At 41.9% G+C, this 27,804-nt stretch overlaps 1 protein-coding gene across 1 annotated transcript; it reads right to left on the reverse strand.

Annotated features, from left to right (window-relative positions):
• Window positions 1-14,141: 14,141 nt before the first annotated feature.
• On the reverse strand, window positions 14,142-14,789 carry LOC145098405 (uncharacterized). Its single transcript, XM_079036036.1, has one exon. It carries the CDS (start codon window positions 14,787-14,789, stop codon window positions 14,142-14,144), a length of 648 nt encoding a protein of 215 aa, XP_078892162.1.
• Window positions 14,790-27,804: the final 13,015 nt, after the last annotated feature.

Below are 27,804 nucleotides of genomic sequence, written 5' to 3' on the forward strand. Positions count from 1 at the left end.
GTTGTAAGAAAATTCTGCCAAGGGCAAATACGTGTCCCAACTCCTACCGAAATCCAACACACATGCTCGGAGCATATCCTCGAGCGTCTGAATCGTCCGCTCGCTATGTCCGTCAGTCTGGGGGTGGTATGCGGTACTAAAATGCAGCCTAGTACCCAATTCCTCATGAAATTTCTTCCAAAATCTGGAAGTGAAACGCACATCTCGGTCTGAGACAATCGAGATCGGCACTCCATGCTGCGATACCACCCCCCTCACGTACATCCCTGCCAACTTCTCTGTGGAAGAGCTCTTACTGATAGCAAGGAAGTGGGCGCTCTTTGTCAACCTGTCCACAATCACCCAAATTGCATCGACTGCCCTAGCAGTCCTTGGCAATTTGGTGATAAAATCCATGGTAATCTGTTCCCACTTCCATTCGGGAACTTCCAACGGCTGCAACTTACCATTCGGTCTCTGTTGCTCGGCCTTAACCCTCTTCATACAGGGCCACCAATACTCTCTCTTCAGATCTAAATACATCTTAGTGGCCCCAGGATGGATCGAGAACTTCGACCGATGATCCTCTTCCATCAAAATGGTACGCGTCCCACCCACAAACGGTACCCAAATACGACCCTGAAATGTCATAAGCCCCCGGCTGTTGGTAACGAACTCCGATACTATCCCGACAACTCGCTCTCTCTTCTGGTTCTCTGATCTCACGGCCTCAGCCTGTGCCCCACGAATGGTGTCCAACACCGGAGCCATCACGGTCAATCTCAAACATACATCTCGCAATGGGGCGCTCTCCGCCCTGCGGCTCAGTGCATTGGCTACAACATTAGCCTTGCCCAGGTGGTACAGGATGTCACAATCATAATCCTTGACCACGTCCAACCACCTCCTCTGTCACATATTTAGGTTAGGTTGATCCATCAAATACTTCAGGATCTTATGGTCCGTGTATATCGTACACCAAACCCCATACAGATAGTGACGCCAAATCTTGAGGGCGAACACCACTGCCCCCAACTCTAGATCATCGGTGGGATACCTCGTCTCATGAGGCTTCAGCTGCCTCGATGCCTATGCCATCACATGCCCTCTCTGCATCAGCACTGCTCCCAACCCCAAGATCGACGCATCACAATACACCATAAAGTCCTCCATTCCCTCCGGGAGGGCTAACACCGGGGCTTCGCATAACCTTTGGCGAAGTGTCTCAAAGGAGGCCTGCTGCTCGAGGCCCCATGAAAAAGCGACACCCTTCCGGGTCAACCTGGTGAGTGGCACTGCGATCTTGGAGAAATCCCTGATAAATATCCGATAATAGCCTGCCAACCCTAAGAAACTCCTGATCTCGGAGGGTGACCTCGGCACCTCCCAACTCATCACTGCCGCATCTTTGGCCGGGTCGACCAATATCCCTTTCTGGTTAACGAGGTGCCCTAGGAACTAGACCTCTTGCAACCAGAAATTACACATGGAGAATTTGGCATAAAGCCTCTTCGATTTCAGAACTCCGAGGATCTCCCTCAAATGCTCCTCATGCTGCTCTCTAGATCTCGAATACACCAAAATATCGTCGATGAATACAATCACCGACCGATCCAACATCGCCCTGCACACTCTGTTTCAAAACATGAGGTCCATGAACACTGCCAGGGCATTGGTGAGTCCGAAAGGCATCACCACAAACTCGTAATGCCCATAACGCGTCCTGAACGTTGTCTTCTGGATGTCCTCATCTCGCACCCTTACCTGATGATATCCAGACCTCAAATCGATCTTGGAGAACCAAGATGCTCCCTGCAACTGATCGAACAAATCGTCGATCCTCGATAACGGATAACGGTTCTTGACCGTCAGCTTGTTAAACTCTCGGTATTCAATGCACATTCGATGTGAACTATCCTTCTTCTTGACAAAAAGGATAGGCGCTCCCCACGGCGAGCTGCTCGGCCGAATAAACCCCTTTCCCAGCAGCTCCTGATGATGTGAGGATAACTCTTGCATCTCTGGAGGTGCAAGGCGATAGGGCACCTAGGCGATAGGCGCGGCCCTCGGAACCAAATCGATACTGAACTCCACTTGCCTCATGGGAGGCATACCCGGCAACTCCTCTGGAAATACGTCAGGGAACTCACGCACTATCAGGACCTCCTCAACTGACATCGGTCTCTCTGAATCAACCCGTGTATCCATCACGTACGCCACAAAGCCCTTACAGCCCTGCTGTAGACACAACCTCACTCTAGCAGTCGAACAAAATGCTGACCCAAAATGTGTACCCTCTCCGTACACCGTAAGAACTCCCCCACTAGGGTCTCGTATGGTCACCAGCTGACGCTCGCAGTCGATAACCGCTCCGAATCTGCTCAACCAGTCCATGCCCACAATGACACAGACATCACCCATCGCAATAGGAATCAAATCAATCGGGAACTCAACACCGAAAATCTCGAACACGCACCCTCAGATCACTTCATTGGCATATATCACCCTCTCGTCAGCTATGGAAACCCTCAGAGGTCGAGTCAACGCCTCACGACTAACACTGATATGCTGACTAAAGACAAAGATACAAAAGACCGACTCGCACCCGAGTCAAATAACACCAAGGCAGGTACAGAAATCACAAGAAAAGTACCTATGCATAACATAATATAAGCACAAAATCTCAACATCAAAATAAATATATGAAAGAATACATACCAGCCACGACATCGGGCGCTGTGCGGACCTCCTTCGCGGTCAACTGGAAGGCTCTCCCTCGTGTCCTCGATGCCTCGGCCTTCACTGGTCGACTCTCGGTAGCTTTGATGGCGGCAGGGGCAGATCCCTGAGGTGCTCCCTAGGCTGATCCCCACAACTGCGGACACTCTGCCTTCCGGTGTCCGGTCTGGTTGTAGTGAAAACATACTGCAAACCCCTTGGGGCAGTCCTTGGCCATATGCCCGTCCTTGCCACATTTGTAGCAAGACCCTGCTCTGCACACCCTGTCGTGGCTCTTGCCGCACTTGCCACAAGTGTGGCCCCTCTGGCTCCCTGATCTCGAATCGGCGAGCTAGTCCCGCTTGGCTACCGGCTGAGACTGCACCGGTCGCCGATCCTTCCCCTGAGACTCAGCCTCCTCCCTAGCCTGAGTCTCCAGCTCTATCTCCCTCTTCCGGCCATTCGCCTGAAGCTCGGCAAATGTCCGGTACGTCGAGTTCGCCATGAACTCACGTATATCCCTCCTCAGAATGCTCAAATATCGACTCATACGTGCCTGTTCGGAGGACACGTGCTCTGGGTAGAACATCGTCCGCTCATGAAACATCCTCGTAATCACCGTAACAGACTCAGTACCCTGCTTGAGGGTCAAAAACTCCTGTGCCAAACGCTCCCTCTCCACCTGGGGAACGTACTCATCTCGGAACATGGCAGTGAACCTCTCCCAAGTCACTGCCGCAAGCTCAGCAGGTGTATAGTGTGCCGTCACAAACTTCCACCAGTCCTTCGCTCCCAAGCGAAGCTGGTTCAGCGCGAACCGGAATCTCAAATGCTCAGGAGATGAGCAACTAAAGAAACACCCCTCTATGTCTAAAATCCATCTCATCGCTGCAATCGGGTCCTGGGTCCCGTCAAACTGCGGTGGTTTTATGTTGCTGAACTCTCGGAACAGCAACGCATCACCACCCTGCGGCCTCGTCGTAGCTATAGCTGCAGTGGCCGCAGCAACAGCAGCCTCAGAAAGAGCGGTGTACTTCTCATCAAATGTCTCTATCAACGTGGTCTTAATAGACCCGAACATCTCTGGTATCTCTGCCCTGATGGCCGCAGCCACCTCCTCCTGGATGATCCTATGGATCTCCTCATCCCTCGTATCGTTGGTCCCTGGTGTGTGGCGAGTCCCAACCATGATCTCTCTCTCTCTGAAATACAACACAAGAATAAATATCAGAGACTCGCTCGAGTATGCTCACACTCGCTTACTCCACCCTACTTGTCCCTTGGTACTCCAAGGATTCTTACTTGGACTGTGCACTGACCCGGTGTCTTCAGTAGTACAGGCCCAATACTATCGTCCACACCGCATCAGCATTCACCCCAAGTCCTCCTCCCAGAGTCCCAAGTCCCAAGCACTCTACTCTCTCTAATCATATGATACTCGCAAGCAGATCTCTCACAACCTCCTCGCTGCTACCAGAACATTCTGAAATATTCCTAGCAACAAGACTCCTAGACTCAGGCATCACATATCAGGCCACTCTAGTCCTAATAAGAATACCTAGTCTACTCTAGCATGCATAACATAGCTCATCATTTAATATATCACATCATATCTTATAACACTTATAGTAATGGTAATTTGGGAAATCACCGTTCGGGCGCTAGCTGTTCGTACACACGACTCTGCTCTGTTTGTCTCGTAAGTTCTTCTTTTGAAAACTTGTTTTATTATTAAAATTTCCTCAAATCCTCGGTTTGAGTTCAGATACGCCCGAAGGTGCACCCGAATCCCTCAAACCTAGGCTCTGATACCAAATTGTAACACCATAAAAATTAAAATAATTTTTCGCATTTTCAAACACATTTCACAAATTCATTCATTCATAAAATGTCAAAGTATCATGTCTTTTGTTTCACAAATATCTCCCAAGATCAAGTAAATAAAATCCCATGTGTGTGTACGAATCAAGCCGGCGCCTTCCCGCGATCATCACTGGTACCTGAAACATATAACACGTAATACTGTAAGAATAAGCTTAGTGAGTTCCCCAAAATACCACTCTAACACATAATAGCCACTCGAGGCTGTAACTCTGTTGACCCTCTGGTCAATGTGTCTCAGTGGGACCCTCCAGCCCCAACTCTCTGTGGGCCCTCTGGCCCTAACTCTAGGGACCTGAAAGTCCCAACTCTGTAACTCTGAGTCATGCATAACACATATCACAATAAATCAAAACACATAAATAACATGCAAATACATTGGCATATATCTCTATAGTACTCTGTCACATAGCTCTGTTACCACACTAGGTAAAGTATAATGAGAAGACTCACCTCAGGCGTCTCGGTAAATCTCTGACTCGATGGAAAATATTGCCTAGCCTCCGCCTATTCACAAAAATAAATACTCTTATAAATATAACTCTCGAGACTAGACTCAACCTGCCATTGGCACCCTCAAAAAGGTAAAAGACTATTTTACCCTCCCATCTTGTCACAAGGACTCTATTGACAACCAAACCCTAAAAGTCAACAAAAGTCAACGGTCCCACTTTGACCCTACTCGCCGAGTGCACCCTGGTGACTCGGCGAGTTCTCATATGTCCTTTAACCCTTTGTCCCGCTTGACACGCTGAGTCCCTCCTTATACTCGACGAGCCATACCAGCCATGAATCGCGGGGCCACCCTGACTCAACTTGCCGAGTCTCAAGAACGTCTCGGCGAGTACCGCCTTGAACTCCAGTCCTCTAACTCCTTCCTGACTCATTGAGTCATCCCCCAACCCGGCGAGTCTACTCGCTGAACAATTTACGTGAAACCCTAACCCTACTCGCCGAGTCTCAAGAACAACTCGACGAGTTCATGGCATGCACAAACTCTATTGACCTCCTGAGGTCAGATCTGTTTCCCCAAACCATAGATCTGGCCTCCCCAAGCATGAATGTCATGTAAAGTTCGAAACTTGATGCTTGTATAACCACAACAAGGCATCAAAAGGAGATTTGGTCCCAACAATGGCAACCTAAGTCCAATAACCCCAAACTAACCCATAAAGCTCCAAGGGTTAAGGTTTCTGGACCTCTTTGTGTCCAGATCCAAGGCACAAACTCGAAGAGGGGCCATTTGCTCCACATAATCACTCTCCAAAGGGGGTTAGAAAACCCTAACTCTAAAGATCAACACTAAAACTGAAGGAGGTCTGAACTATTAAAACTCTAAGTCCCAAACTTCATCAAATGACTACCAAATCATGCGTGGAAGGTTTATACCCATCAAGATCTGAACTTTATGACTTCATAACCTCAACAAGGACCAAATATGAAGCTCAAAGGTTATGTAGTAACTTCTACTCACAAGAACCACCTGGAAGGGACCAAAACCATAACAAAATACCACTTAGATAGATCTACATGAAAGATTTGTCAAGGTTGAGACTTTATACCTCTAGAAGATAGATCTGGGTGCACAAAGCCTGGATCCAAAAGCTCCAAGTCAAGAAATGACTCTTCAATTTCCTTATTTTTCCTCAAGCACCAAAAACACACATAAATCACTTTGAAACTCAAGAATCACTCAAATGGAGCCTAGGGTTTCATTCTTAAGGTTAGAGAGGATTGAGGCCAAAGGAAATGAGGGTTGGAGGTGAGATAAAGTCTTTAAATAGGGTCCAAGAACCCAAATTAGGGTTTTAATCTGGCCTGATGAACGCAGTACGTTCCCTTGGGGAACACAGGGCGTTCCCAAATGCATCTGCATCCGAATTCCCGTGTACTCCATGGATACCTCCCTTGTACGCCATGCGTTCCCGTTTTGGCCCAACACCCCTATAACTTCAAATGGTCATAACTTTTGCATCCCTTATCCGTTTTCGACATTCTTTATATCCATGAAAGGGTAATGAGAAGCCTTACGCTTCTATAAACCTTATTTAGTCTGAAAACCAACCGAAATTAAATCCAAAATTCATAAAAGGCCCGAACCAACGCCTTTACCGATACCCATGGGCTCCAAAACACAAACCGAATACCCGGATCATCCAAACTACATCATTCACCTCCAAATGAGCCCAAAATCAATTCTTCAAGGGTTATAAGTTTGCTAATACCCACTCCTTGATCACCACCCCGCAATAGGAAATGATTCGAAACAAGGCGTTACACTTCTTCCTCTGCATCACATGATCTCAAGTGTATTTGAACTTTGTTCATTCAGTGACATGCTTCACTGACAACTAAAACCTAATTTCACAACTAAAATACAGAAAATAGAAAAACTAAAAGAAGAAAGAGAAAATATAAGGAAAGGAGAAGACTTTGGTGGTAGAATGTGGCGAAGATGATCATATATCTTTGCAGTTTAAGGGGGCAACGACAATGGCAAATGTGATTTACATGTGAATAACATGTAATTCACAAATGAATTATATGTGATTTACATGTGAATCACATGTAATTTACATGTGATTCACATGTAAATCACAAGTGTATTACATGTGAATTCATATGTGATTTACATGTGATACACATGTAAATCACAAGTGTATTACATGTGAATTCATATGTGAATTACATGTGATTTACATGTAATTCACAAATGAATTATATGTGATTTACATGTGAATCACATGTAATTAAGATATGAATCACATGTGATTCACATGTAAATCACAAGTGTATTACATGTAAATTGATATGTGAATTACAAGTGATTTATATGTTAATTACATGTGATACACATGTAAATCACAAGTGTATTACATGTAATTCACAAATGAATTATATGTGATTTACATGTGAATCACATGTAATTCACATATGAATCACATTTGATTCACATGTAAATCACAAGTGTATTACATGAGAATTCATATGTGAATTACATGTGATTTACATGTAAATCACATACAATTCACATATGAATTACATAATTCACATGTAAATCACATATGTATTACATGTGATTTATATGTAATTCACATGTAAATCAAATGTAATTCACATGTAAATCATGAGTAAATCACATGTACTACATCTTTGTCAAGAACAGGTTGCTAGAAATTGAAAGTGTAGCTTGGCCTGAACTAGAGACAACTGATATATCTTCTAATTCAGGTATAAATCACATGAATTTTTAATGAATCAACTATGAATAACATATGATTTATATATGATTCATATATGAATATGTGATTCATATATTATTCATATGTAATTTTATTATGAATATCAATTAATAATATTTTAATACCATACGTTTATTATTAAAAAAATTATGAATCATTACCTGCTAAAAAATTTATCTCGCTTTGCAGATCTTCAATTATTCTTCCTGAATCCATTAAATTGCTGAAAAAAATTGCAATTTACATTTGATGGAACCTCGTTCCCCGTTTGACCTCGCTTGTGCTTCGGTTAGGTTCTTCCTGATTGCCTGAGTGCTACTGCAAGATCACAGAGAATAAAGGTCGTCAGCCGCTGTAACACCCCCAATTATGGTATGATTTTTATATTTTGCTTATTGTTATTTTCTTCAAGTTCTAAAGGGAACTCAACGAGTCGGTAGCTGGACTCGTTGAGTAGAGTCGGGAATTCGAGCACGTTTAAGTTGGCAACTCGGCGAGTCTATATTCCGGACTTGGCGAGTCCGCCAGTCTGGGCGAAACCCTAATTTCAAGGGCTTTCACCCTATTTAAACAACTTTTGGTGCCTCAGGTCAGCCCCCATCACCCCTCAGAGCATGTTTCTCGAAACCCTAGAGCCCTCTTTTCATTTTGTGTGTTTTTGGTGTGTTCTTTGAAGATTTTGAGAGATAAAGGAAGGTAGATCAAGAAGACAAGAAGGAGATCCTAGATCCTTGAGGAATTTCAGAAGAAAGTAAGGTATATCTTGGCCCTTTTCTGTTTCAATGCTTAAATCTCCTTTTTGGAAGCCATTAAAGCCATTCTTGGACCATTTATTGGCTTAATAGAAGCATAGAGGACTTATGGAGTTGATTAGCCTTCGGATCTAGCTAGATTTGAACTCCAGAAGCTTAGATCTAACACCTTTAGGGATCCTTTTTGCATGAAAGCTCTAGATCTACTATTATAGTGTGCTTTGAACCTTAAAACCTTCATTTGATGTTATTTACACGTAAAGTTGAAAACTTTACGTGTAAATCAAGTCCCAGGAACCCAGATCTATTAATGGTATGGACTGGTCTCAAGCAGAATCGAGTATATAATGTTTGCATGCATACGACTCGGCGAGTCGTTCTTCTGACTTGGCGAGTCGAGTCGCGAGTCCCCGGTGTTTCTTTTTCGAGTTATGCCGAGTGGAACCAGTGAGTGAGAGGTGGACTCGGTGAGCTAGAGGGTTAGACTCATTCGTGGGAGAACTCGGCGAGTCAATGCCCAGACTCGGCGAGTCAGGGGAAGAGCTCGGGATGATGGCATCGCACACACCACAGCTTCAGTCTTTATCCTGGGAGTTTGTTTTGATTCGTAGTTTGATTTGATTCAGTTGTTTCACGACATTTTATTATGAGTTTAGATATTTGACGTATGGTTTTTATGATATGACATTCAGTATATGATTTTTATTACTATTTAAACAAAAATTTTGGGGTCGTATTTTGGGATGTTACAACCGCTTTTCGGGAGGAGCTCCCGGAAGAACGCTCCGACGGTCAAGTTAGAGGATGATTCAGGGTTTGTGTATGTATTCTATAGAATGGCCAGATAAATTACCTCGCTAGCCTTATGATGCATCCTTTTATACCTAACGCCCCTGTCTGGTCCATACCAGACAGGATCACTTTTATGGAAGACAGGATCAGAGGCGCTGATTGGAGGGTCATGCGCCGTCAACTGCTAGAGCACCCTCATTGGCTCTGACGGTAATGCTCTGATCCCACTGTTTGTCTCCTGACCGTATCTTTTGTCTTGGAGCACGGAGCGTCACCTTGGCGGGCGCGAGCCTTCCGCCCGGGCGTTCTGCTCCCGGGGGCGCCAGCGGGCGCTGAGCCTGGCGGTGTGCCCGACTTTAAGGCTTGGAAGCGACTCTGTTGTGCTGCCCTAGGCACACCATCAAGTCCCCCAGTCCAGTAGTCATAGTGTTGTGTCGTTAGTTACGACGTTATGGACTTAGATGATTGATGAGTGTTCGCTTTTCTCTACCTGCCTCTCCGTTTTTAATGGTGACGTGACTGCACCTGACTGCTAGCAGTTACATCATTTCTTCATATATTTAAATGTACCGCCTCTTCCCCTTCTTTAAAAGGGTATCTGTATAACTTCTTTTGCTTCCTCTGTTCTTCCTTTCCTTTTCGTGTTCATTCTTCTTTTCCTCCCATGGCTAACCTTCCAGGATTCGTCCCTTCTGCTGCCGAGTATCGACAACTAAAGACCACATATGGCTTATCCTCCTTAGAAGGCGTGGAATTTCCTGCCCCTGGTTCTTACATCTCTTCCCCCCTCCTAGCAAAATTGGGGTTTTCCTGAAAACCCTAGATGCCGGCATACGATTTCCCCTGACGGACTTTTAGGAGGAAGTTTTTTAGAAGGATGGCTGTAGTCTTCAAATATTGACCCCTAACACTGTCAACAAGGTGGTTGCTTTTGAGATGATCTGTAGGGCAAATGGTTATCTTCCCAACTACTTTGTCTTCAAGTTCTTCTTTTGATTCTGCCTCACCGGAGATAAATGTACCTTCTCAGTTCGACGGGCGGGGGGGGGGGGGGGGAGGAGGAGGGGGGCACGCCTTGGTCCCTGATGGTCATACCCCCAAGAACTGGCAAGATAAGTGGCTATGGGTGAACCAAGGATTGGTTGGAAGTGGCCGTTATCGTGCCAATGCATTCGCTGATACTATTCCAAAGATTTTCCCTCATAATCAAGGTGTCACCGATTATCTGAAGAGTGTGCAGGTGACCACCGAAGATTACTCTGAGGCACTTCTTTCCGGTGTGGGGATGAGTCCTTCGTGGCGGCGACGTGGCAAGATGGCGGTGTTCTTCTCCGTCGTTGATGGTTAGTGTAGTATCTTCCCCTTTTTTCCTTTTTTTTTTGTTTCTCTTCGTTGCTTCTGTATTTTTGATATCCCTACTTTGTTTTCCCCTAGGCACCGAGTCTTCTTTGTCTATGGATGAGGTACTGCGCAAACGCTATCGGGGTAAACTGGAGTTTCGTGAGGTAGACCTGGTCGATAGTCTTCCCCCTCCTCGCCGGGCGGACCGTCTTGCACTGACCGTTGCGCCTCCTGTTCCTCCAGTAAGCTCGTCAGTGATCAAGGAAGATATGTCGCATATTCTCCCTATCTCCTCTGTTACGCCCTTGGGTGGCGCTCCCTCTTCCTCCCTGGAGGATAGTGAAGATAGCAAAGAGGGCATCATTGGTGACATCCGACGGATGCAAGCGAAGTGAAAAGCTATGCAGGCCATGGGCGGGCCGGTTACCGGCGCCCCCCTGCTGCTAAGAGGGTTCATACTAGGCGCAGCTTTTCCCGCCTGCTGTGTTTGATGAGTTCTGCACCCGTGAGTTCCACCTCCACCGGTGTGGTTGTGATTCCCGATGATGACGTGCAACAGTTTGAGTGAATCGATAGGGCGACTGAACAGCCCGTTATTCCGGATTTCTCTTCCATTCCTTCTCCAACTATTCTGTTTGCTCCCTCCAAGCTTTCCCCGCGAAAGAATTCGGCCCTCCTGGGCCAGTTACAGCTTCCAATGACAGTGGTCCTGGTGGCGATGCCTCTGGGCCTACAGTCTTTGTGCCATCTTGGAATCTTCATGATGATTCTCGTTTGTCTGTTCGTGCCAACGCTCTGGAATTCTCGTGCCATGCCTTCCCCCCAGCTGCTGTTGAGGATATGGAAGCGATGGGTAATCCTGCCCTTGCTTCCAATATGGCTTATGCTACTGCACAGGCGATGTTTTATCTCATTGCAGGTTCTCGGCGTATCCACACCCTGGGTGAGGTGGAGGCTACACATGCCACCTGTGGATCGCGTGTAGCAAGCTTGGAGCGCCGTCTGAATGAGCTTGGGGGTGATCTTCGCTCTTCTAAGAAGATATGTGAATTGATGGCCTCCGAAAAGAACATTCTTGACGAGGCTAGGTCTGCATTGGAAATCAAAGTTGATTCTCTCACACAAGCGAATGAAGGCTTAATGATCCAGGTTGAAAGTCTTGAGCACGATGCCGTCGATCATGACAAACTTGTGTCGTCACTGCAGTCAGATGTGGATGTTGTTCAGCGAGATTTGGATTGGTTGTTAAATGTTGGCGTTGTCCGTATTGTTGATAAACTTATAGAGCATCCTGATTTTACCAATTCCATTAGCCTTATCCGCCATGCTGCGTTCATGGCTGGAGTCAAATCTGTTCAGAAGGCTTTTGGTGGCGGTGGGGGTGGTGAGGCGGTTGTTGGTGCGTCGTCTGTGGGCCCCGCGGTGAGTATAAATGATACTCTTTTGTCCTTTGCTAGTATGGACCATGCAAGTCTGTTAGGTTTGGGGGAGGTGGGTATTGAAGACTTGCGAGAATTATGCTCCTTTGGTGGTTCGGAAGGTACGCCTGAGAGTACTGTGGGTGATGGTAAGGACCGCGGGTCTGGTGGTGGTACCGTTAGCGAAACGGTTGTGGGTGAGGAGGGCGATGGAAAAAGTGTTGGAGTGGAGGCTGTGGCGGGTGAGAAGAATGTTCGTGAGGATGATCTGGAGCCGTGAGTTTTCCCTTTTCTTGTTGGTTTAATATTTGGTATTTTATTGTAGTGTTGGGATCTCTGAAACAATATTTTCCTTTTTTTTGGATGTATGTTTGGCCTGTTCTAGGCATTATCAACTTGTCTGCTTGTTTTGCTTTGCTCTTTTTTTGTGTGTTGTTTCTCTTGCTCGCTTTTTGCGCCTTGTTCAAGACATACAGCGCCTTGATGCGCCAGGTGCTTTGTTTTATCCTTGTTATCGCTGACGCCCCAAGCGTCTATATTGGACGCACTAACGTCCACGATTGAGTTTCATATGTGATCACTCATACACTAAGTATGTAAAGATCTTGTAATTATCATTTTTAGCCGTGGGTCCTCTGAATACACTAAGCGTTTAACTCATGACGCTCAGCATGGCACTTTTAAATACGCTAAGTATCGGACTCGTGTCACTTAGCATGGAATTATAAATATATATACACTAAGTATTTAGCTCATGTCTCCTAGCGTGGAGTTTTGAATACACTAAGTATTGAACTCATGTCTCTTAGCATGGAATTGTAAATATATATACACTAAGTATTTAGCTCATGTCTCTTAGCATGGAATTTTGAATACATTAAGTATTGAACTCATGTCTCTTAGCATGGAATTGTAAATACACTAAGTATTGAATTCATATTTCTTAGCATGGGATTATATATACACTAAGCATTGAACTCATGTCTCTTAGCATGGAGTTTTAAATACATTAAATACTAAAATCATGTCTCTTAGCATCAACAAATATGCTCTAAGCATTTTCGGGTACAATACGCTCAACGGGACGCCCACTAGTTAGGCTATCTCCTTTTCTTCTTCCCCTGTCTTAGAAGAAATATTTCTTTAAGTTTCTAGCATTCCACGTTCTTGGAATGGGCCTTCCTTCCATCGTCTCTAGCGTGTATGCACCGCTCCCACTTGCCTCCGTGACTCTGTATGGGCCTTCCCATGTTGGACCCCACTTTCCTTGAGGTTGGGCTCGGCTTGCTTCGTTCTTCCTCAAAACATATTCGCCAACTTTGAAAGCCTTCTCCTTCACCCTTTGGTTGTAATATCTTTCTGTTACTTGCTTGTATGCGGCTTGGCGTACGCTCGATTCTTCGCGTTTCTCCTCTGGGACATCTAGATTTATCCTTAGGTCTTTCATATTGCTTTCCTCATCCTTGTTGGCTACCCTCAATGTGTTTACTGCTATTTCCATGGGAAGCATGGCTTCAGTCCCATACGTCAAACTGAAAGGGGTTTCCTTTGTGCTCTTCCGTGGCGTAGTTCTGTATGACCACATCACCATTGGTATCTCTTCTGCCCAATTCCCCTTTGCTTTGCCCAACATCTTCTTAATCCCATTGAAAATGGTTCGGTTAGACACCTCCGTTTGGCTGTTCGCTTGAGGATGTGCCACCGATGTGAAGCGTTGGCTTATCCCTTTGGCAGTGCACCAATCTCTGAATGGGTTCTCAGCAAATTGCAAGCCATTGTCGCTGATAAGGATCTTAGGTGTTTCGAATCTTGTCATGATGTTTTTCCATACGAATTTTATCATGTGCCTCCCGGATATGCATGCCAGAGGTTCAGCTTCGATCCATTTTGTGAAGTAATCCACAGCGAATACCATGTACTTTAATTTTCCCGGCGCTTCTGGGAACGGGCCCACTATGTCTATGCCCCACTGGTAGAAAGGCCATGGACTAGATATGTTGCTTAACAGGGCCGAGGGGTTAACCTGGACTGGGGCATAAGACTGGCATTCCCCACATTTCTTGGTTATTTCTATTGCGTCCCGCTGTATCGTCAGCCAGTATATCCCCATTCGTAACACTTTGCCCGTCAAAGCTCTTGCCCCCTTCATGTGCGCCCACTTGTCCCGAGTGTGCCTCCTGCAGTATCTCTATCCCCTTGGCTTGATCCACACATTTTAACCATGGAGACGTGAACCCTTTCTTGTATAGTTCTCCATTTACTAACGTGTATGAGGGCGCCTTTATACGTATTTTCCTTGCTTCATCATGACCATCTAGCAACACTCCTCTTTGGAGGTATTCTTGGTACGGTGTCATCCATGAAGGTCCAGCGGGGGTTAAGATACTCACTTGCTGCTCATCTATACTCCTTTCTCTGAGTACTTCTACTAAAACTTTCTTTGATAGATGGTCAAAGCATGTGGACGCCAACTTACTCAAAGCGTCCGCCCTCTTGTTTTCGCTTCTTGGTATCTGCTTGATCGCAAACCGGCCGAACGACCCTACTAGCTGTTTCACCATCTTTACATATTTCCCCATCCTTAGGTCTCTTACCTCAAAACTACCGTTGACTTGGTTTGCTGCTAACCTCGAGTCGGTTAAGGCTGATACAACTTTCGCACCCATCTGTTTAGCTAACCGTAACCCTGCAAGAAGCACCTCGTACTCCGCTTCGTTGTTCGATGTGTGGAAGTCGAAACGGAGGGCATAGGTTACCTCCTCTCCTTCTGGGCTTGTTAAAATCAGTCCCGCCCCCGATCCTTCCCTGCTGGATGCTCCATCCGTATACAGGGTCCATGAACCCTGCTCTGTCGGGGCCTCTTCAACTACCCACACCTTCTCCTTTGCCGGGCTCCCTCCGTCTGGGATTTCCAGTAAGAAGTCGGCTAGCGCCTACCCCTTGATACTCGTTCTTGGGCGGTAGTTTATGTCGTGTTCCCCCAACTCAATTGCCCACTTGGCCAGTCGCCCTGACGTCTCTGGCTTGAGCAAGATCTGTTTAATGGGGTAGCTCGTGAGTACCTCGATTTGGTGCGCCTGGAAGTATCGCCTGAGTCGTCTCGCGGCATAGATGAGTGCTAATACCAGTTTCTCCACCGTGGGGTAATTGAGTTCCGGTCCTTGCAGAGCTCTACTAAAAAAGTACACCGGCCTTTGTTCCCTCTCCTTCTCCACAGCCAATATCGAGGATATTGCTTCACTTGACATTGAAAGATACATTTGTAACGTTTCTCCAGGGATAGGGGTGGCCAACGTCGGCAGTTCATGTAGCACTTCCTCGATTTTCTGGAGCGCCTTTTCTGCCTCGTTTGTCCACTGGAAGTTGCTTTTCTCCATGCACCCCTTTAAAGTGTGGAACAATGGCATGGCCTTGTCAGCAGATTTCGAAATGAACTTGCTTAGTGCTGTAAGCTTCCCGTTCAAACCTTGTGCATCGCGAAGAGAGTTTGGGCTTGGCGTCTCGATGAACTCGTCGACCTTGGTCGGGCTAGGTTGGACGCCCTGTCTGGTGACATAGTATCCCATGAATTGCCCCTCTTCTACTCCAAACGTGCACTTAGCTGGGTTTAGCTTCATCTTGACCGCTTCTAGCGTCTGGAATGTTTCCTCGATGTCTTGCAACATCCTCTCCTCATCCGGGCTTTTAATTACCATATTGTCCACGTACACCTCGATGTTCCTTCCAATTTGCTTGGCGAATATCGAATCAACCAGACGTTGATATGTTGCCCCCGCGTTCTTTAATCCGAAAGGCATCTTAGTGTAGCAAAAAGTGACATGATCCGTATATAAGGCAGTCTTCTCTTCGTCTTCCTTGCTCATCAAAATCTGGTGATATCCCTTATACGTGTCCAGAAAGCATTTCAGTTTAAATCCCTGTAGTGACTCTACCTTCTGATCGATCTCTGGGAGGGGATACCAGTCCTTAGGGCACGCCTTGTTTAGATCGGAGAAGTCTATGCACATACGCCACGATCCATACTGCTTGCGAACCATAACTGGGTTCACGATACATGTTGGTAATATTGCCTCCCTTAATATCCCAGCCTCCGTCAGCTTGGTCACTTCTGCATTAATCGCCCTATTACGGTCTCCCCCCTGGACCCTCTTCTTCTGCTTAACTTCTTTTGCTCCTGGTTTGATCATTAGTTTGTGTTCCATGACCCTCCTTTCTACTCCCACCATGTCTGTAGGAGTCCATGCGAACACATGTTTGTAGCGCTTAAGCAAGTCGACCAGTGCTCTTCTCGTGTGATCTGGGAGGTCGCATCCAACACTGATCGCCTGATCAGGGTGGTTTTCATTGATTATCTCCTTCCCCTTTATGGGATTGCCCCTGGGTCTTTTGCACCCTTTGGTTATTTCTGTTGGCTTCATGACTGTATAGCACTGCAACTCTTTGGGCGGAGTGGCTAGTATCATGGCTTCGCCTTTCGGTGTGTCAAATTTCATGATTCCATGCATGGTTGATGGTATTGCTCCTAACTTCAAGAGGGTTGTTCTTCCTAGGATGATGTTGTGCTCTGCTGCGTGTCAAATGACCACGAAGTCTATCAGGGCAGTTTTCTTTCGCTGTTTGTCATGGCTGGTGATTGTCAGGGGAAGGTGGATTGTGCCCAGCGGCCACACGCTATGGCCGGTGAATCCCACCAGCCTACCAGTCGTAGGTCGCAAGTTATCTTTCCAGCGATCAAGGAGGAGTCGGAAACAGTGCTCATAGATGATGTCTGTTGAACTTCCGGTGTCGATATAGACCCAGTGGATAGTCATGTCTCTGATAGATGCTTGTATTATCAACGGGTTGTCGCCTCTCCAACCAGCCAGCCTGGGATCCTGAATGGAGAACGTGAGCGCGCGTGCTAAAGGTTTAACGGTCGTCTGTTCTCCCCGTTGTTCCTCCCTACTTCTCTTATTGCATATCATGAATATCTCCCTGGGCTGAACCCCCTCACAGGATGGGCCCTTGGCATTCTCGACGTCAAACTTGGCGCGTAGACTCCGTGCCACCTCCACCAGATCTCCTTTGAGTTGTTTCTCCTCCATCTCCTTTTTAGCACCGAACAGTTAACCGTATCATGCGTCTTACTTTTGTGGTATTCACAGTACTGGCTCTTGGGTGACTTGGCCGGTTGCTGTTTCCCAGACACTGTGTACACTTCCTAGCGACGACCCCGTTTGTCGTCTCTGGCGAATGGTCGAAAACGCGCTGGCGGTCTTCTTGCTTGACTATAATGTCTTCCACCTCCTCGGAAGTCCGTATGACTCGGCTGGTGATGCTTGGTGGTCGTCATGGCATTCAAGTAAGCTTGCTTAGCCGCTTCACCGTCCTCCCGTCGTAGATATCGTTCTACTATTTCCTTCAAATCGGCTTGTGTTAAGGGGTTCTTTCCCATGAGTTTTTGCGACAAAGGTCCTGGCAGAAGTCCCCACGTGAAGGCTCCGACTATAAGACCTTCATCATGCCCTGGTACATCTAGCGTGGCGTTTGTGAATCTTGTAAAGTATTCTCGTACAGATTCCCCCTCTCTTTGTTTACAGCCAATAATGGAGTGAGAGTCCCCCTTGTATTTGCGTAGCTGCATGAAGTTGGTGAGGAAAAGATACTTGAGCGGAGCGAAGTTTGAATAATTGCCTGGCTGTAGTGTTTTGAACCACGTGCCGACATTGCCCTCGAGCGTTGTTGGGAAGTACGTGCACCAGAACTTCTCGTTGAGTTTTAGCGACGTCATCGTCCATTCGTATGTGTCGATGTGACTGTCCGGGTCGGTTGTTCCATTGTACGTTTTGAGTGTTGGGAGTTTTGCGGTATTTGGTATCTCGTAATCCAACAGCTCTTTGACGAACGGAGATGTTACGCTTTGGGAAAAACCATCCTGGCCTGGGATGGTCGACGTCCTCTGCTGGTACTGGGAGTTCGTACCATGCGGTGGTGGTGTAAAGTAGCTCGAACTTGGTCCATAAAATGGGTATGGTTGGAATGGCAACTGAAAAGGATAACTAGTGGAGAAAGTGGGTACGGACGCAGCGGGGTTGATTATTACCGGTTGTTGCAGGTTGTTGTTGGTGGATATAATGGGTCGTGACCACGTACAGGTTGCCGGGTAGACGGGTGGTGGGTTGTTTATCATGGTTTGCGCCAGTGGCGGCAATGGGGTTGTGGAACTCTGCCTACTCGTCGCCTGAAGCGGTGAAGGTGTTGCGAATGGCGGCGGGAAACTGGAAATGTAACCCGACGGGGGTGTTGTTGAGTAGATTGTCCGTGTCTGTTGCAACGACGATGTGAAGAACGGCGGTATCTGAAGCTGTGTAGACGGGAGTAACTCCACCGGAGTTGCTTCTTGCTGAGGAAACGGCAATTGTGAAGCATCTCCGTCGATTGCTGTAGAACTTCCTTCACCTAAAACGACCCTGCTGGCCGGTGCAGGTGGTGGCGTTTCATCCAACGTTGTCATGGGACGTATGGGACTAGCTGGCTGTCCGTCGTTACTGCTGGACGCCATTGATGCTCGTTTTCGTGCTTTTCGTTTGCGTTCTTCGTCTCACAAACGGATGGCGCCAAATGATGGAACCTCGTTCCCCGTTTGACCTCACTTGTGCTTCGGTTAGGTTCTTCCTGATTGCCTCAGTGCTACTGCAAGATCACAGAGAGCAAAGGTCGTCAGCCGCTTTCCGGGAGGAGCTCCCGGAAGAACGCTCTGACGGTCAAGTTAGAGGATGATTTAGGGTTTGTGTATGTATTCTATAGAATGGCCAGAGAACTTACCTCGCTAGCCTGAGGATGCATCCTTTTATACCTAGCGCCCCTGTCTGGTCCGTAGACATGATCGCTTTTCTGGGGAGACAGGATCAGAGGCGTTGATTGGAGGGTCATGCGCCTTCAACTGCTAGAGCGCCCTCATTGACTTTGACGGTAATGCTCTGATCCCACTGTTTGTCTTCTGACCATATCTTTTGTCTTGGAGCACGGAGCGTCACTTTGGCGGGCGCGAGCCTTCCGCCCGGGCGTTCTGCTCCCGGGGCGCCAGCGGGCGCTGACCCTGCTGGTCTGAGCCTGGCTGGTGTGCTCGGCTTTAGGGCTTGGGCGCGACTCTGTTGTGCTGCCCTAGGCACACCATCAACATTCAATAAAACAACGTATTAGAAATCTGAATGCTACTGTACTTAAATATAAAAATAAAACGTAAAATATTCGGTAATATGTTTTTCCTTCATTGATATAATCATAATGAATGAATCGCATGAATTTAAGATAACATGATAAACTCGAAAGAAATCAATGACGAATTGTATGAATTTTGCTTTGTAATCAATCTCGAATTTGCGTTAACAGCGACAACTATTCGATCGATGTAGATTTGTTATGATTCCGTCGTTTATTTTGATGATTTTGAAGGTTAGAAGATGATATTTTGGAAAGAAAAACGTATAGATGTAATATTAAAATAAAACATAAAAGACAATCTTACCCTTATGATCTTAAATCCAATCCAACGGTCCACTTTTAGTTCTCGGTTTCTCACACACTTAGTTATCACTAGAAAATTACTTGAGATTTAGAGTACTATGCTAGTATTTTTAGATACATTCAATTAGGCCCAGATGTGTATTTATCATTCACCTTTCATTTTTTTTTCTAGTTGTAGCAAAGAAAATAAAAGAGGAGAAAAGAAAGTAAGGACATAATAGAAAAGAAAAGAAAAGAAAGGAAAAAAAATTGTCTTTGGTGTTTCCGAGTTGGAAAGAAGTGGAAGGAAAATTAATTGTGTTTAGTTATGGAAAAACAGTTTTCATTTTCCATTTTCGTTTTCCCTTTTCAGTTTTTGTTTTCTGTTTTTAGTTTTCATTGGAAAATTTAGAAAACATGTCTAGTTAAAACTTATTCATTTTTCATTTTCAATTTAAAAAAATTACAAAACGTGTTTAGATGTGTATTTTTCTATTCGTTTTCATTTTTAGAAAATAGTAGCGGTGGTAGGATGGAGGTGGGGGGCGGCGACGACTGGCAGTGGTGGTGTCGATGATGACGACAGTGGCAACGGGGTGGTGGCGATGGTAGTGATGACAAGCGACGGTTGGGGTAGCGGTTGTGGTAATGGTGATTGTAGGTCGGTGATTGTGGTAGTGATGTTGGGTGGGTGGGTGTGTCTGTGTGTTTTTGTAGGGGTGGTGTGTGTGTGTGTGTGTTTGTGGGTAGGTAGGGGTGGGCTTGGGAGTAGGTGGGTGTGGGCAGATAGGGGTGTTTATATTTTAGAAATTTTTTGGAAAAATGTGGATGTGAATGGGTGGGTGGGTGAGGATAGGTAGAGGTGGATGGGGGTAAGAGTGGGTGTGTGTTTATATTTTATAAAAATTTTAGAATTAGAAAATTATGGAATACAATGATTATCAGTTTTACAAAAAAATTTCAGCTTTTTTGTAATTTTAGAAAAACGTAAAAAATTTGATTTTTCGAGAAAAATTTAAAAAAAAGAGACGAACTAAACGTGTTTTCAAAATTCTCATTTTTCTAGAAAATTTTTCCAGGAGATGGCACATTTTTCCGCAACTAAATGCACTCTAAACATTTTTTTTTTCAAAATCGTTCAATTAAGTGGTAAACAAACAGTACCTAAACATAAAAGTATATTGACCTAAAATATATATTAAATGGTCAATAAAAATAAACAAATAACTATATGCTATGGTCAATAAAAATAAACAAATAACTATGTGCTTCAATTATTTTAAGTGGTAATAAAAAAACAAATAGTAATAAACTATAAAAATAGTTTGCATTGAAGATGCGTAATTTCAAGAATTAGCGACACATCGGACTGTCGGTGACCATGAAAATCCGTTGCTGGTAAAAAAGAATAACGACAAATTAGTAAGCAAAAACAGATAGTTGATAATCCACTTCTATTCTATAAAAGTTTCCTTTTGCTGAAGGTTAAGAACATGTCCATCAATAATCTGTGTTAAACTATTTTTCTACAACTATGTCTTATCAAACAAATATGTTTTAGGCATTATATTACCAACATTAATTAATTTGGATAATGCTTTTCAGCTACTCTTATTTCTTGATGAAAAATGAAATGTTACTTTAAATTTGATTTTAATGTATTTGTAGAACATAAAAATTGGTTTACGAATAGAATAGTTTTAGTAGTATATGCTTGAAATGAGAGATTCTTCTCAATTTGTTTTAGCTGTGTTTGTCAAACAATCATATACCATTATTTATATTTGGACCTTAAACTTCAAAACGTAGAAGTTACTCCACAAACTATATGTTTCTTCCATTATAATATTCAGTCGGCGAATCTGTTTGTTTTGAAATGAATACAAAAATCTTTATGCTGATAATAATAAAAAATATTACTAGTAGTGTTTTTGTTTTATGAGGACACTTCAACAGTTCAACTGTCATCAAGCAATTTTTTATTTTTGAGACGTTTAATGAAAATGAAAACATTTCTATGGGAAAATAAAATCAAAAATTTTCTTGTATAATACAAGTTGATGAACGTGATATATGATATTATTAATTATTACTAGATTATATTGAATTAAAGAATTAGGAATTTTATATAAATTACATGTCAAATATAAATATCAAGTTAAATTGAACATCACATTTTACAATTTTTTTCAATCTTGATATTTTCATTTTTCTTCAACAATACAAAAAACATTATGTTTTTTTTTTTCAGATTTTGACAGTAATTTCCAAATATTGTATTAAAGACACTATTTTTCAAAAGTTTTTCGACATAACATGACACACCGGAATCTGGGTACTCTTAGAGGGTTCTAGTGAAATGATCAAAATTGAAAAATATAAATATATATATATATATATATATATATATATATATATATATATGTATATATATATATATAATGTTTGATTTAAAACAAAAAAAACAAATCAATGTCAAGGTAAAAAATTAAAATATACGTCTTTTATGTCAATTGTCATGATATTTATATAATGTTTTACTATTAGTGGATATGTATTTGTATACGTCTAATAGTTTCTATCATCCTTGTGGCTCACCCTAGCTCCTATCCTACGATCTGAATCCTCTCTCTCTCTCTCTCTCTCTCTCTCTCTCTCTCTCTCTCTCTCTCTCTCTCTCTCTCTCTCTCTCTCTCTCTCTCTCTCTCTCTCTCTCTCTCTCTCTCTCTCTCTCTCTCTCTCTCTCTCTCTCTCTCTCTCTCTCTCTCTCTCTCTCTCTCTCTCTCTCTCTCTCTCTCTCTCCGAAAAAGATGCCATAAAAAGCCCTTTAGACTCACAAACATCTAAACCTGTGTTCCTATTTAGCTTGACATTGACGAGTTAAATAATGATGCTTGGATTGAACTCTTTGAGACATGTTGCATGAGCTTTGGTGTTCAACACCAACCCGAAGAAGCTGCCCTTGCCAATCCCACACTTGAATTGCAAAACCTCGGCTTTCTCGTCAAACTTTGGATTTATGGTCAAACATCGGTTCGAAGAACGTTTACAATTATATATGTTGGGGTTTCGTTCTCTCCATTAAAACTATTTTGGGTAGTAAACCAAAGATCTATATATTTTATACTTACAAGACACTAAAGACGATATTAGCAAATCGTAAGTGGACATATTGGTGGCTTTGGTCAATTAAGTCTAGATACTTTAAAAAATTATAACCGTTAACAAATACTTTATAATCTATATATTCAATGACTATTTAAATTTCTAATAGTTTACGTATCATATTAAAGATAAAAATGAAGAGAAAAACAGGATAGTGGAGAATCAACAAAAGGCATTTGCGGCAATTATATATGTATATGCTGTTTTGACATCTCTAAACACCATGTCCATGGAGATTCCACTTTACCCTTATATTACGCCAAAGGTCACTCTCTCTCAGTGTGTATATATATATATATATATATATATATATATATATATATATATATATATATATATATATATATATATATATATATATAAAGAGAGAGAGAGAGAGAGAGAGGTAGGTTCAAATGTTTCTCACATCTATTGTGTGCTTGAATTCACTAATAGAAATTTACTATTAATTATATGTATATTAAATGCTATCCATATTTATAACTCATTTTGTATGGAAACTAATTAAATTCGTTATTAATATCAACAATAATATTCTTTTAGAAACAATTCATATCTACAAGAATGAGAGTGTGTTACAGCAGAATGAAAGTGTATTCTACTAGAATATACTCTCGTTCTTCATATTCCATGCAACTTTATTGTATTTTAAGTGAGTGAGTTCTGAAACAAAATACGAATTCATATATAAAAACTTATATGCGAATTCATTTTAAAAGAATGTTATTGCTGACATTAATGACGAATTTAATTAGTTTCCATAAAAATAGAATTATAATTATGGATATCATTTAATATACATATAATTATGGAAATAATTTAAAATCTATATTTATTTAATTAAATAATTTTTTAATTTACTAAGATCCTATTGGTGCATTCTAACACACAATAAATATAAAAAACAAAATAACCTAGCCATATATATATATATATATATATATATATATATATATATATATATATATATATATATATATATTACTTTATAACCCGTGGGAACCACATGTTATAAAATTAATTAAACTTTTATAATAAAAAATTATAATTATTAATCAATCATTTTAAATAAATTATTAATTTAAAAGATATATCAAATTTTAAAGTTATTATAACTTCAAATTTAACATATAATTAGAAAATATAAATTTGAATTTTGAAATGAGTTGCCTAATATATCTACATGACACATGTCAAAATATTAATGAGGAGTTGTTAGAGTGACACTTGGCAAAAAAAGATTAAAATTATTCATTTATTAGAATAGGGATATATATATATATATATATATATATATATATATATATATATATATATATATAAGAGAGAGAGAGAGAGAGAGAGGGGGGGGGGGGAGAGAGAGAGAGAGAGAGAGAGAGAGAGAAAGAGAGAGAGTAAAGTTACCTTAAGAAGACAAAATTGCAAAAATGGTCCCTGTGATATGCATTTTTTTGGGGTTTTAGTCCAAACCTCGACTTATTTGGATTGGTGGTTCTTTTGAGGTACTTTGCTTATGATTTTGGTCCCTTGCAAAATTTAAAAGACTAAAATGCCCTTTCTGATAAATTTTTTTATGTTTTTCATTTAAATTTAAAGGAAAAAGAAATTAATTTGGGCCTCTCTCTCTCTCTCTCTAAAAAACTAGATTTGCTTTTCTCCAACTTTACTTAGTTCTACTTCTCCAACGATTAAAAGTTCTTCATTTCTAGATTCAAGATCCAAAAAATTCCAAAACCTGTTACGAAGTTCTCTAGCTCCGGCGAATTCGAGATTCGAATCGCCGACAACCGACGAATTCAACAAACTAAAATTCACATCATCTTCTAGAAACATATGATCACCCTCCTCTGATTTCTCCTTCTCTTTTCTCCATCTCCACTGAGGAGTTCTCTACTGATCAGAAAGAAAATGACATGGGTAATTTGTTCTGGGCGTTTTTTTTGTTCATCTGGGACTGATTTGTAGGAAGAAACAGATGGGTCTGTAAGAGATCACCTTCTAGCACGATAACAACAAGTATCACATGAGATTTTGGAAGTAACCATGGTTATCTTCCTTCTTGCAGGTTAGTGGTGATTTTGGAAGTAACCATGGTTATCTTCCTTCTTGCTGGAGTTTGCTGTTTGCTGCGGATTCTTGGCACCTAGGGTTCTGCCTCCAAATAAAAAAGAGAGGATAACTTAAAGATCTTGTAGTAGTTACTTATTTGAATCATAATTAAATCAATTCGTTCAACCTTTTTTTTTCATTTGTAGTTCCAAGAATGTGCCCTTATAATGCTCGACTACACCCATCTCAGAAGTTGCATCTGACTCAAAAGTGGTTATTGATTGCAAGTTTAGATCGATTACCAATCAAGTTCAAGGTAACTGGAGGTTAGTTTGAGTAAATATGGTCAAACCCGTCACGTTGATTTGTTATTCCATCTAATTGATCCGGCTAAAATCGGGCTTGGAATTTGGGGTTTTTTCGTGGAGTTAACTTCATCCAATGTGAACTCTTCACAGATTTTTAATATGTATTCATGGAGCTTTAAAACAAGGCAGTTACCAGATTGGACGCATTCTGAACCGTTGGGTCCTATCGTTGTCAAAGAAAGGGAAGAAAACGAAATGAAGATTCATAAGAAAAGCGATTGTGTTCTTAATTCTTCTTGATTGACAACGTTGCTTTCGTATTTGATCATCAAGTTCTGATGCAATCCAAAAGTTTGATTGGTCTGTAAGTGTTTCTGTGAATTCAAGTTGTAATCCCTGCAGTTATAATGTAGCTTGAGTTTTGGATTTTGATTTCAGATTCATTTTAGTTTTGGATGATATCATTTGATTTGGTGTAGTGGGGGTTATTGAGAACGAGGACAACATAGAGGGGTTTCCGGTGATGGTTATGCATATTTCTTGGTGTAGATTTTCCGGTGGTAGTGGTGGGTATCGTTCTTAAACGAGAGAGAGAGAGAGAGAGAGAGAGAGAGAGAGAATGTGGGCCCTTATTTTTTATTTTTTATATATAAATACTTATAGGAGAAAAAAGAAAATGAAAAATAAATTAAATAAGGGAAATTTAGTCTTTTCAGTTTACTGAATGACCAAAACCACAAGCAAACTACCTCAAAAGGACCACCAATCCAAAAAAGTCGAGGTTTGGTCTAAAACCCCCAAAAATTGCATACCACAGGGACTATATATATATATATATATATATATATATATATATATATATATATATATATATATATATATGCGCATTTCAAAAAATAAATAGATTGTCAAATCATTTTTTGAACCTAGATCTAAGTTTGATTAGGGGTGTCAATTTATAACACGACATCACAAAAATATATGACACGAAACAAAATTGGGATGAAATCGATATTCGAATTCATGTTCTTGTCAAGTGTAAAAAACACGACTCCGTGTCGTATTCGCGTTTAAAATTTGATATGAAATTGACACGATTTAATATGTCCATAGGCGAATTTATATATCACATAGGTGGGTCATTTGACCCACCTTTTTTAATTTTTTTTATAAGAAGCGTATAGAAATAAAAATTGTGACCTATCTTAATTATTTTTAATTAGTGAACTACCTTAATCTTTTGACAAAAAAAATATACATACAATTCAATATTTTTAAAGTCCATATTTTATATTTCAATAGTCTAAATAACTAATCCATTTAATGTATATTCCAATTAGAAATAACCGAATACAATAAATAAAAGAAAAAATGGAAAAAAATCGTTGAAGGTCGTTTCCTTCTCATATATTGAAAAATAGTGTTTTGAAAGTATTAATAGTTGTATAAGTTTGAAAAATATCTCAATATATAAGACCTTAAGGAGTACAATTGTAAAAAACTTTATTATCACTTTTTTGCTTACACGACCTGAACCAGACACGCAACTAATATTTTTTGATTGTTTTTTTTTTGTTTTTCTATCAGTTTATTTAAATAGTAAACTATGTGATTTTACATTGTAGACTTGCCGCTGAACATGTGTTTATCGTGTTTTCGTTTTTGTCGTATTTGCCGTGTCATATGTGATTAAATATGAACTAAATAAACTAATAATTAATTTATTTTTTTGTTTGTCGTATTTTAATCGACACGTGTTCGTGTTAATGAAAATAAACACAATATCGTGTCATGTCATGTTCATGTTACATAAAATTTTCTCGTGTCATACAAAAACACAATACGATCACCCAATTTGACACCCCTAGGTTAGATGTAGCTTTAGGAGTCCAATGGTTGTGTTGTTTTCGAAAAAATGTTGGGTGGATTAGAAATTCTCAGGTTTTCGCAAATTTGTGAGTTCTCAAAAATAACTTAATCCTCTCTCTCTCTCTCTCTCTCTATATATATATATATATATATATATATATATATATATATATATATATATATATATATATCGGGTTAAAATCTTTTGCGAACTAAAAGATTCTCGTGAACCATCAAACTTTTTCGCGTAATATTCTTTTAAGAAAAAAAATACTTTATACATTAAGTCGGTCTGTAACATCCAAGTTTTTGGGTAAGTCTCTTTTTGGTCCCTTGTGTAAAATCCCTTGCATATTAGTACCTTGGTTAGTACGCGGGGCGTATTCATCGAGTACATGGTCGCGTATCATTAACAACATATGTTGGACGTACGTAGTGTACGCATGACGTACTCATGTCTGAAGCAAGCCCTAGTTTTTAGGGTTTACACCCTATTTAAGGACCTTAAGTCCCCCAAATCCCTTACCTTTTCAGCCTCCAATGCCCTTGAAGTGCAAATCTTGAACCCTAAGTCACCTTTGTGCATTTGTGAGATCCTTACGTGATTTTTGGTGTTCTTTACAGCTTTTTAAGAAGAAGGAAGCTAGAGAAGAAGCAAGGACGTGGGGAGAGCTTGTAGATCCAGAAGTTTGGCACCATTTCTGACCCATGAAGGTATAAAGCTTTAACCTTGACCATTGCTTGCTTAGATCTAGTTTTAGGGTGGAAATGTCATCTTTTGGTCCCATAATTTAGATTCTTGGAG

This window comes from Lactuca serriola, chromosome 4 (genome assembly GCF_051521515.1).
Source record: "Lactuca serriola cultivar US96UC23 chromosome 4, Lser_US96UC23_V15, whole genome shotgun sequence".
Taxonomy (NCBI): Eukaryota; Viridiplantae; Streptophyta; class Magnoliopsida; order Asterales; family Asteraceae; genus Lactuca; species Lactuca serriola.